General features: G+C 51.1%; 1 protein-coding gene across 1 annotated transcript in view; it reads right to left on the reverse strand.

Moving 5' to 3' along the window:
- The window catches only part of LOC144121081 (uncharacterized), a 342,169-nt gene that overhangs the window by 95,237 nt on the left and 234,395 nt on the right, over positions 1 to 12,537 (reverse strand). Inside the window, exon 6 of the mRNA XM_077654023.1 lies at positions 1,188 to 1,319. Coding sequence (XP_077510149.1) covers positions 1,188 to 1,319 — 132 coding nt within the window. The remainder of the gene's footprint in view (positions 1 to 1,187; positions 1,320 to 12,537) is intronic.

Below are 12,537 nucleotides of genomic sequence, written 5' to 3' on the forward strand. Positions count from 1 at the left end.
CTTGAATTCCCTGTCATTCCTAGCTGTCAATCCCTGTCCGCAATATCTCACTTCTTGCAGCGAAGTGGAAGCTACAGAGGCGACTCCTTTTTTTTCCTCCTGTATTTTCGAGAACCGTTTCTAAACTGATGCCTTGTGGCGCACTTGTCGAATAAAAAAAAAAGTGGAACCTACGAGCGCGATGCGATGCTTTAAAGACCTGAGTGGTTTGCTCGCGAACGCGTGACAACAGGGCACAAACTGACAAGCAAGGTCACGCAATTAAGCCGCTCTCGCATGCATGAATCATCGTATTTATTTATTTGTTTATTCATTTATTTAGTTGTTTATTTATTTATTCCAGCTACCCTCATGGCCCTGTGGGCATTACGGAGGGGTATGAGCTTCAGAGAAAAAAAAAAGGGGGGGGGAACAGGGGTACCTGACATTGTAAGTTATGATGCCAAATGAGGCTGACAATATAGAAATCACGCAATAAATAGTAATGATAGCAAGCAAAACAAAGAGTTAGTAGCAAGTATTAGATGCCAGAAGCGCAGGGTATGACAGAATCAGGAAATTAAACAAAACGCAATGACGCTCAGGATATAGCATACAGGCAGTAACACTCGATATTGCCGCGAATCTTTGTACTGTTTGTTCATTCTTCAAAGACGCCGGCACGCGGCCTTATCGCTTTGTCTGCGATGCAAGGCAAGACCAGATTTATCTCGACTGATCGCATCCAGGCGCAGCTGATTCTAGGTTATTCCAGACAACTGTTGTAACTTTGCACACCGTATCTCGAAAGCTCGCTATCAGCTTTAGATTAAGCACGGCCGAGAGCGGCGGGCATTCTGTTCGACGACCGCCCAGCACGCTCGTTGCTTTCGCCGCCGCCGAGTCATTCAGTTCATTGCGGGCGCAGGTCAGTCTAATAAACAGTTTTCTTTTAGAAGCCTTCTTTCGGTATCTTCTTCACTGCCCGGACTGCCGTCATCACTACGTGACAATATTTTTTGGCTCAATAAAGCAAGAAAGGAAGCAGATATGAAGTCGCGTACAACGCACAACGTGATCGCTGGTAGGATAGAGTAGGAAACTTGACCTTCAAGAACATGTATCTAAAAGAAATTAAGAATAAACCGGCGCTGCAGTGTACACATAGGTTTCTTTTGAATTCCTCGACATTGTCGGCAAGTGCTCACCATTGCAGGCGACGGTGGCGTTCCCTGTGAATCCCCGCTGGCACTTGCAGACGTAGTGTCCCGGCAGGTTGCAGCACTCGGCGTTCTCCACACACAGGGCGGCCAGCGCCGGGATCTCGCACTCGTTGATGTCTGAGGGGAGATAGGGAGAAGGGGGAAGAAGACCGCCGTTAGCACCGATCTGAAGAGAATAGTTTTAGGCTTAACGTACATTCGAACTTAACTTCACCAACAGGGTTCGTCTTTGCAAGAAAGCCAAACGAAATACATGAGCTCAGTTTTGGCTGTTTTGTTCCTCTTTTAATGCGGAGTAAGTAATTGCCACGACAAAAAAACTGTGGGCTGATCTTCGTCAATCAATCGATCGATCAATCAACGAATCGACGAAAACACAGGCACAAATGTCAATCGCGGACAATTTCTGCTCCAAAGCAGCTACAGAGCGCAATGCACGCGACTAAGAACAGAAGGAGTAAAAAACCCTTCGAAGGCACCAACGAAAAACAAAAAGTGAAGTCGCGCACAAGCACGGCCTTAAACAGGCGCACTCGTTTTCCGCACCGTTCCTCCCATCCGGCGCAAGGTCACACTCTCACCGAAGCGCTAACGGATGCGTGCGCGTGCACAGAGCAAGACGCCCGGTCTCACATCCCCCCCCTCGCTGGCCGTGGCCGCGGGAAAACGCGCTCTCCGGTCCCACGCCGGGACACGAGCCAGTGCTCCGGAGGGCACTCCGCTAACACACACCCGCGGCGCGCTAAGGGTGAGAGACGCATCTCGCCAGATAACGGCGAACACGGTGCGTTCAGGCGGCGCTAAGAACTCGTTGACCAGGCGACCCGCTATGCACGCTGCCTCAAAAGGCGCTAGAGGGCGCCACGAACGCCGATCGCGAACTTTGTTTGGCTCCAGCCGTCCCCCGCATTCGTCCACAACCTAAGCAGCGTGCGTGTAAGGCGATATTTCCTCCTCCTCCTCCTTCTTACTCTAGCGGGGCCCCACTTCTTTTGCAGCCGATGCAGTACGCACGCGGCGTTATAGGCCTCGCATGCACGCACACTTGCATGCGGCCGCGTGCCTTCCGGGTGCGAGAGGACCGCCGACCGTGAAACGATTTCGGACGGGATAAGTTCCGTTGCAAGAGGGCCTGCTCGCCTGCGCGTGCCGCTGCCAACGCTGTATAAAAAGTCTATTATCGCTATACGCGGCCCAGAACCGCTTTGCGCAAATCGCTATTTTTTCACGAATCGTGCGTACGCGCGGCCTAGCAAACTTCTTTCTCTTCCTGCTCTTTTTTCATCTTTCACTCTCTTTCTTTTCCTTATCGGTCGCGCACCTCTTTTTTTTTCTCTCTCTCTCTTTTAATTTTCCTTTTACGATCTTCGGAAGTGTGCGCCACCTATCGGCATCGGGCAGGCTTAACTTTTTTACGCCGTGCCTACGAAACGGAGCGTGGTTTTCGTGTGTGACCGGGGAGGGCGCGCGTTTTGATTCGCACGCTACACCGTGCATCGTATCCTGCCAAGGTGCGCAGATTAGGTTGCGCCCCCTCCCCCCCCCCCCCCCCCACCCCCGAAAAAAAAAAAAGAAAACCGTGCGGCCCGGAAGCTAAGGAACCGGTTCGTAACACCGATCGTCTCCGTAACGCCGCCTTGACACGGCAGCGTCGAACCTGACTATGCACGTCGCACGACACGCGCAATATGCGATGGACATTTTTGTTAATCTCACCGATTGCTGCTCCCGAAAGTACTTCGAGGCTCTGAAGTGATTACACGGTGAGCTGTGAGGTTTCTAAAGGTGATGAACGCAAAGAAAGACAAAAAGAAAGAAAGAAAAGGTGGGCGAATACGCAGATCGATCTCTTTAGCCAAGTGCCGATGCCTGCGCAACTTTCTATTGCTTGCTGATATTCGCACTGCGTCCCGATATGAACATCACCTACTTTCAACACACCCTGTACAAGAACTTCATTGAAGCCGTCAAAAAATATGTATATACACAATTTTAATAAACACCCTTGAAGGCGTCATGAAATTAGGTTCAAAGGGACAAGAAGTTCCTTTCGACTCAAACTGAAATCGAGAACACACAAAAATGTCGTTATTCCCGAAGCAGTGACGCTGATTCTTAAAACCTAACATGCTAAATGACGTAAGACAACTAAAATGTGCTGGCGCCGATCCCACGTTGGGCACAAAAGACATTCCTCTTTCTTCTATGAGATAACCAGGTGCAAAGTACAGCTAGAAAAAAGAAGAAACCCGTCCAAGAAGTCGGAGATATCCGGTTGCGATATGGATCATCCAAAAAAAGCGATGACGGCAGTACGTTTACTTTGGAGTGGGATATGCGAATCAATGCTTACGCTCGCACATAAAAGGGGCGATTAGCATAACCGTAAATTTCTAAACTCCTTGATCGAAAACAAGATATATTAATCAGTTATCGCTGGGGCCAAGGAGCGCGGGGAATGAAGACGCCGTGTCACCTTGAGAAGTTAAGAGGCTGACGCGCATATAACAGGCGTTAGGAGGACTAACTATACATTAAGCAAACGCAACTTCCCCAGAGGGTAAGTGCACGTGCACAAAAACAGGTTGAGGATCAACGCGTCGTCTCGAAGCTCGCGCACGGGAAAGCTGCTCGGCAATGTGCGCAGCGGGATGCCGTAGCCGGCTCTGCATACACAGAGGCAATTAACCAGCGAGAGAATAGAAGCTAACAAGGCATTATATTTATTTTCAGCGGTCTGAGAAATGTACCCTTTGTTCCCTCCCTCGCGCCAGCCTGCGAAGCTGCGACAGCGTGAGCAAGACCTTGAAAAATAAACGAGAAGCAGCAGATAATGAGCTTGCCTCGTTAAGATAATTAATGATCACATGCTTGTGTAAAACAGTGTCACGTGCTTTTTTACCGTAATGCGAACGCCTCTCTTCTCGCCCAAAAGAACAAAACATAAACAATGTCTGTATGTGTGCACGATGTCTTTCGTTCCTCTTATTGTGATAAGCCTTGCGTTTGGCGCATGATTGCCTTAGTTGCCTATGTGCCATAAAACCAAATAATAATAATGGTTTTTTCGGGGAAAGGAAATGGCGCAGTATCTGTCTCATATATCGTTGGACACCTGAACCGCGCCGTAGGGGAAGGGATAAGGAAGGGAGTGAAAGAAGAAAGGAAGAGAGAGGTGCCGTAGTGGAGGGCTCCGGCATAATTTCGACCACCTGGGGATCTTTAACGTGCACTGACATCGCACAGCACACGGGCGCCTTAGCGTTTTAGCGCCATAAAAACGCAGCCGCCGCGGTCGGGTTCGAGCCCGGGAACTCCGGATCAGTAGTCGAGCGCCCTAACCACTGAGCCACCGCGGCGGGGCATAAAAGCAAACACAACGTTGCTTTTAGGAGCGAAATGACAAAGCCTAATCTGACACGGGCTGGTCTCTCTAGTATATTATAATTCCTGCTTTTCTAGATCTGAGATATAAATGACAGAAAAACAAGACAAGTGCCTTTTGCCCAGTTTTGCCGATCTGGCGGTCGCTATGGAATTTCTACGCTGCTCACGTTCGTAAAGATGAAGGCTAAACAGGTTTAAAAAAGTCAAATTATCTATCGAGACGAGAAAGAAAAAATCAGGGCTGATGAGCCACAGCAAATCGCAGATATGCAGCGCCTGCAGTTTGCGTCGGGCACTGCAAAACAGGAAGGGCAAAATGTGTACACGGCTCAGTCCTTTAGAGAGTAACCGCGTTGCCGTGGCCGTTAGTCCCCCACAGAGTAATGATTAATGAATTAAAAACAATACATTAAGTCCCATTTTATGCATGTTTTACTCAGAGTGTACGTCAGATATTCAGCCGTCCACATTCTGTGTGCGTGGCTGTTGCATCCCAGTGATTACAGGGCAGCAGAAAGATGCACAGCTTGTATACAGAGGACATCACGAATTATCAAACGCGCTGGCTGCAAAACTTTTCACGCTCTACCGCGGCGGGTTCGGGTTAAGATATCGCAAGATAGTCGCGTTTTTCGTACCCGGCTGAATTCCTGTCAAAAAACAGAATCAAAACAAAAAATAACGTTTCTCTTCGAGGCAAGTCTGGTGGTCGCAGAAGGATCCTGCGGCGGGGAATTAGCGACTCTCGTGACTGTCTCTAGGGTGCGTAAAATTATGCTAGGCTAGTCTACAGACTAGGCGACTTAACTGCGAAGGAGCACATATAGTCTGTCTCGTGCTCCCATATAGAGGAGAAACCGTTCAGAAAAGTTCTGCAAATAATCGCTCTCCGTCGAGCCGCGTAGGTTTAATTTCGGCGCACTTAGCCCTTAGTTACTTCATCATGTACTTAGGAAACGTGCACTATTGTATATGCCCTCGCGTAATGCGACTGCTCGCGTGAGTCGGCTGACTTACTTGAGAACAATAACACGTCCCGTTATAAAGCCAATTAGGCAGGGGAGCCGTGGACAGAGGAAGAGCGACAGACACGATGTCACTTTCACGCACAACATTTACCTAGGTACCGTTTTCACCCGGACACAACACGGCGGAACAGGGCTGTGTTGTGTCCCTGCGTGTTTCGTTCGTCTATGTCCCGTTCGTCGCGCTGTAGTCATGGAATATCATCACCAACTCACCCAACTTACCTTGTCGAAGAGGAAACAATTGTTCAATTACTCAATTACATTGACCCAATTAAAGCGCGAGGAGTAACTTTTCGCTTCTATTACCAGCAAAGCAAAACAATATTACCCCGCGTTACATTCGAGTAAATATGGTATTTCTAGCGCGCAGGAACATGTACAGGCACCGCACGCGAGCGCCTCTTATTTCCCTCGTTCAGTGCGTCCGCCCTCGGAGAGAGAGAATGAGTGCAAGTCCCTCAAAGCAGTGCAATTAGGCAGGGAAAGCCTGGACAGACAAGCAGGGCAGAATATAATGCTTACGCACGCCATTCTCAAAGACTCTCTTAATATACTTGCGTGCGAGAGAGAAGCAGCGGAAGCCACCACGCGCGCCGGGAAACAGCTGAGGTTGGTGAAATGTCGTTACGTGCATCACAGCCACCGAAGCGCGGGCGGGAAGGTCATCTCCGCGAGGTGCCCTTGAGCCAATGCAGCCCAGCGATGGCGCAGCGGTTGCGAACATTGTTCTCTCCTTTCCCTCTCCTCTTATTTAACCCCCTTTCCCGCCGCTTACCAACCGAGGCATCAACGGGCTCGCGGCGCCCGCGTCCGACATGAACAGCCTTCTTCTTCCATTAGGGGGCACGCAACGGACTGCTCGCCCGCGCTCCGCGAGATGCGTGCCTGCGGCCTGCATCCGAGATAAGAACGGAGCTAGATGGCCCTCCCCTTGCTCCCGCTATGATTAGGCGTCGCTGGCCGCGTAATGTATACGCGCTGTAGCGTAGCGCACACACGAACACGCACGAGCACGAGACGCTGCCGGGTCGCAGAAGGACAAGGCACGTCTTCCGACCAGGTCTTCTTCCGAGTCTGCCCGGCCCGTACGTATGGCACGCGCGCTAAAGGGCGGGGCCATTACTGAATATGGACGTGCCACGTGTGTGCGTGTGTGTCGCTGCCTGCGCAGTGAGGAGGGGTAGCTGTGTTGCAGTTGCAGGCAGAGAGGGAGTGTGTCGGCAAGGATCGGTCGGTGGGACGCCAGGATGGCGGGTGAATGAACGCTGCAGTCAGTGAGCGGGAAGGAGTCATGGAGCGCACGCGGCCGGAAGACTTCCCGCACTTGCGTCCTTCCCGGTACACATTGACTTCCTCTCAAGGTCGCTGCTGTTATTGCAGCGATTACTGTAATGGAGGACCTCCAGTGGGATATGTAAACGCCGTTTGCGTCGTCGTAATGCGTCGTAATAAAAAAAAATGCCGCATTCGCCTTCTGGCCGTGGTGTCCAGGAGGAGTTCCACCATAAGGCCCGCTTGGACCAGAACCAGGGAGTAGGCGCCTTTTAAAATGTTCCACCAGAAGTAACGTGGTCTACCGGGGTGTGCCCAGGAGGGGGCGTTGTGGGATGGCTGTCGGAGTCGCTTTTTCGCTTAGGGGCAGGGTGACCAGCATGAGCGCGTTTTGTTCGGCATAAGTGGAACATTGGTGCTTCGTACCATAGCGCGCTCCAGGAACGGTCGTCAACGTATACTCGGTACAAGAGAAGGCAAGCGTAGCAGGGGGCGGCAGAAAATTAGTTGAGCGGATGAAATTACTTAGTGGGGATACGGTGGCCGAAGTTGGCAAGGGGCAGCGTTATTTGGAGAGACATGGGAGAGACCTTTGCCTTGCAGTGGGCATAGTGAGGCTGATGATGTTGATGACTCGGCAGCCGAGAAAAGTCGGACGCACCTTTATTTTTAGACAACGACTAATTGCATGACATATGCTTGGACAGTTATAGCCGCGGAGGTTAGTTTCACGCACGAATCTGAGCTGGCTCCGGGTCTTAATACCATTGGTCATCCACTTGAAAAAGTCTTTCACCCTAGTCACCCTAAGTCCAAACCCCTTTAGTATTCAGGTACATGAGGCCTTCGTCTCCGCGCACGTGATGAGCGAGTTGCTTCTTTCATTTTTTCTTTTCAATAATTTTCTTGTTAGTCGATGTTACTGTTTCTTTTGCTAACTAGGAAGGTTCTAACGCAAAACGTGCAGGAGTTGGCATTAGTATAAGTATGCTCACTGAACTGCCGCATAGCTGTGGTGTCTCTGTTGACACGAGACTTTAACGTAACGGTTGCGATGTCATGATCGTTGAGACGGCTGCCCATAGATTCTTCTACTAATACTGTGTTTTGGGTCTGACAACGACCGTCTTAAAGATCCCCAGGTGGTCAAAATTATTCCGGAGCCCTCCACTACGGCACCTATTTCTTCCTTTCTTCTTTCACTCCCTCCTTTACCCCTTCCCTTACGGCGCGGTTCAGGTGTCCAACGATATATGAGACAGATACTGCGCCATTTCCTCTCCACAAAAAAACAATTATTATTATTATTAACGACCGTCTTTTTTAAATTTTTAATTGGTTTTTGGAGGGAAAGGAAATGGCGCAGTATCTGTCTCATATATCGTTGGACACCTGAACCGCGCCGTAAGGGAAGGGATAAAGGAGGGAGTGACAGAAGAAAGGAAGAATGAGGTGCCGTAGTGGTGGGCTCCGGAATAATTTCGACCAACTGGGGATCTTTAACGTGCACTGACATCGCACAGCACACGGGCGCCTTAGCGTTTTTCCTCCATAGAAACGCAGCCGCCGCGGTCGGGTTCTAACCCGGGAACTCCGGATCAGTAGTCGAGCGCCCTAACCACTGAGCCACCGCAGCGGGTCCTTCTCTCCTTTGTGGCTGCCGCCTACTTTTTTGTTATTTACTTTTATATTCCAAGAGGGAACGTCGTCTCTGAGTATTTGTCCTGCGCAAAGGCTAACGTCAACCGCGTGATTCTTTACGTAAGATGGTGATGGCCTGTTCCTACCTTTTTTTTCCCCGGGTGTTTTCTTTCGTTCTCCCCCTCACACTGCTTCACTACTGTGTACAAAGCGGGCAAAGAGAGAGGTGCAGAAACGATTCGCGTGCGTAACCTTTACTCAGTACACGCAGGTTGTGCCCTTGCCCCCCAAACAAGAGCAACAGACAAAAGGGGTGACACGATGCTAACAGCGTGGAAAGCGAGCCCGACGGTCTTTTCCGCCCTGAGGACACGCGCGACGCGGGACGCCCCGGCACTGAAACTCTTTCTTTTCCTCTTCCGTGCGAACATCCAGCAGAGCAGGGGGTAGTCCTCGGAAGGCCAGCGCAGTCCCACGGTTTGCACTTTCGCAGGCAACGTAACACCGCCCCCCCCCCCCCCTTACCCCCCGCTCACCACTTCTACCACCCCTGCTCCGCACTGCCGTTTTTTTTTTCCTGCATGTACAAATCGCTAAAATGAAGGACAAAGAAGAAAATCCACAATTCTCGCTCTTTCTGTCTCGATCTCAGTTTTGCGTCACGAATTCCGCATACGCATCCAAAATGACCAGCAAGGAATCTCGGGTCAGGTCGTCGCGTGGCTGCTGCTGCGATGTTTGCAAAAAAAAAAGCACAGAAAAAAATAAGAAACGCTTTGTAACGGATTACCCGCAGTGTCGTCCCGCCAGAGCCTCCCGGAAGTGACGCGAGCGCGCGCCTCACGTGGCGGTTACCACTTCCTGCGCCAGGCTCCTGGCGCGGCGGAGTCTCCACACACCGATGGCCAGTCGGCCGTGTCTCGCGGGGAAAGGTGAGCTTGCACCGCCGTGGCCGGCCGACCGTGGCCGCCTTTCTTCGTCTTTCTTTCTTTCCTTCCCAGCCTATTCTTTCGTCCTCTCTCCTCCTCAAAAGGCATCAGCCATCCGCGTCGCCGCTCGCGCGCGGTCAGCCTAGCGGACCCTCTGGTCGTCGGAAATAATGCTCGCCGCTGTAACAACGGCGCCCTCCCGCGGCCAGATTGCTCTCCCTCGCGTTCGCTTGACCCCGAGGGTCCTTGCTCCCGTGAGGCATCGCAGCCTGCCTGCATGCAGGCCACCGCCACAGCCTCGGCGAACTTTTTCTTCTTCTTCTTAACCTCGGGACACGCACGCCGAACAAGGATCCTCGGCGCCCTCGCCCAAGTCTCAGGCCACGCGCCCGACTCATTTTTTTTAGCATTTTTTGAGCGTGAATGTCCGCAAAACAAGCACGCTGGAATAAAAAAAAAAACTGGTGGTCAATGGTCATACGATCCGATGCGACGGGTCTGCGTAAGCACGACTGGTTTTACAGTTCGATTTAACATTGTCTCTTTTGCAATGCTAGCCTTCACGCTGCGTCTTTGAATTTGACTTCACCGTTAAGGTAGTGGGCGGACATCCGGCAGGTTGGAGGTTGGTGGGTGTGGCGGCTTCGGACACACAGACGGCGGCATTTTCGCCGAATGAGAGCTATACTGCTAACGCAGGAACGACGCAGTGACAACGCTGAAAACTTCGTCGTACCACACTAGAATTTTGCCCACACTTCGTTCGGACCCTAGCAAGGAGGACGTTCCCATAGTAATGCGGCCCGTGTTAGACCTCTTCGCTGGTCAAGGAATGTGAAAAACGTCTCACCGCTGCTTTGTGAATTTTATTTATTTTATCCTCATGAGAAGCAGTGCCACAGCTAGTGAAATTAAGCCTACACAAAAACTGATCCCCAACCCTTGTGTTGCGTTAGCTGTTGGGGTCTGAGAAATAGCACGGCAATGTAAAGGCTGTGACATGCACTTTACTTTCGGGCCCGTGACTGGAGGGTCTGTGCGAAGACGCATCCATGATTCACGGCCAAAAATGGAGACTGCATCATAGAAAAGCCGCACACTGCAGCAGAGTATCCTTCTTGATTTTAAAAGCGACAATTAACAGGGCGGAACAGGAAGGGAGACGACAGGACGAAGCACCGGTCATCTCCCTTCGAGTTCGTGCTGTCGACTCCCTTCCTGTTCGGTCCTGTTTATTGGCGTCTTTAAAATAAAGAATTAACAGAAACCTACTAGCCCAACAGCAAGTTCCCTTAAGGTATATCCTTTCCTGGATTGTGTCCGTTCTCTTTGCAGAAACCGACAGTGAAACAACATGCATCACCAACTAGCCCGGCAGCTTGCTCTCCTGGACAGTGAAAGAGTTCGCGCAAAGCGAGACTGGATGAGAGGAAGACATTTCACGGAAGGAAAGCCTGTAGGTCGCACCATGAATGATTGATAATACGAATTTTACTCAGATGGCTCTAAGGCCTTGTTGATGGGATGCGGTGTGCGTTGGGATGTCAAGGTCACCGTCACATCGCTGACATTAATTCTTGCACGTAGGCCCACTGCACCAGGAGGCTTTCTTTGGCACGTCTTTTGGGGTGAATCCAGTCCTGGAGGAGACAGCCTACGCCTGGTGGTCGGTACCGTCACGTGTGACGTAGTAGTCTCATAAGAGATGTGTGCGTCATGACAGCTGTCGTTCGACTGAGCTTAAAGACGTTCGTTTACACTCTAAACACAAAGAAGTAAAAAGGGACAATACTCTGTCCTCTAGCACGGGGTGCGCTCGAAGACAGCTTACTCGGTTTTTACTCCCATATAGGAGGGTTCGTGTTAAGAGTGTAGCATTCCCCGCTCGGTTCTTGACCGAGGTTAGACACGAGATGGTGCTGCTGCTGCTGAGGAACCGAGCACGCGGTCAGGTTGGGTTAGTAAACCAACCGGTTGTTTTTCTAGACGACCATCCACGTGCCACGGAGCCCGAGTGGCGTGCGTACGGTCCACGAACTGTTAGTCTATAACAAATATCTACCGTAATCGTAAGCGCCAAAATATAGGAAAAATTCTGACCACCCGCGTGATGTTCGTACACAAATCTGAGCATAAACCATGCGTGTAAATACGTGCGCTTGACTAAGCACATATATGAACTCGGACAGCAATGGACCGAAAATTGTGAGCGCGCAGAAAGTGGGGGACGCGGGTGAATTAATCTTCAAGGTCGGGAACCAGCCACTCTCGAATGGTCGCTTGTGCGCAACTCTATGTGTATACGAGCACGCAGCGCGAGCCTGCTCTGAATGAGGAGCGCGCAGTGAGAAAAAAAGAACAGAACGACGCAAGCGCAGAACGCGACTTTCGGCGCCGGCAACAGTCCGCCTTTTGTGTCTGTTTGGACAGAGGTCCGCTCTCGGCATTTGTATTTACGAGCTTTGCTCGTCCCCCCTCCCCGCTCGCATACACAGTCAAGGGCGAGTGCGCTCTATATATAGTGCATACATCGCCTCGCTCTCCACTTATACGTGAGGTACAAGCCGTGAGCGCTGCACGGATGAGTCGTTCCGGCGTGTTTGCGCGCTCACGAACCCACCACGGCCTTGAGATCGGTGGAGGGGAGTCGTCTGCTGCGTAATCCTCTGCGAACCGTTATGTGCGTACGCGCCTGCCTGCATGAGTGCACTTCCGGTCAATTTGTCTCCACTTCCTGCTCGCGGTCTTTCTTTTTTTCTGCATCTTTGTTTGAACTTATAATACCGTTCGTAGAAGCCTGTAGGATATCAACGCATAGCAGCTCTGCGCGCAGACGATGGCGCGCAACGCGTGCTCCCGGAATTCCGTTCGCGCTGTTTCAAAAAATACATATATAAATGTAGGAAGAAGAGGAAGTTAAGGGAGGTTTAGTTTGGTCTCAAGGCCGTCACGGGTGGTTGAGTTGGTTGTATAGTCTCTGGCGAAGTGTATCGCGTGGTGGTGATGGTCTGTACAGCGATGGCATTTGAAAGCGCTCAGGCGTGCCGTGTCTACAGCTACAGGACTGACGGGATGCCG

This window comes from Amblyomma americanum, chromosome 2, assembly GCF_052857255.1.
Source record: "Amblyomma americanum isolate KBUSLIRL-KWMA chromosome 2, ASM5285725v1, whole genome shotgun sequence".
Taxonomy (NCBI): domain Eukaryota; kingdom Metazoa; phylum Arthropoda; class Arachnida; order Ixodida; family Ixodidae; genus Amblyomma; species Amblyomma americanum.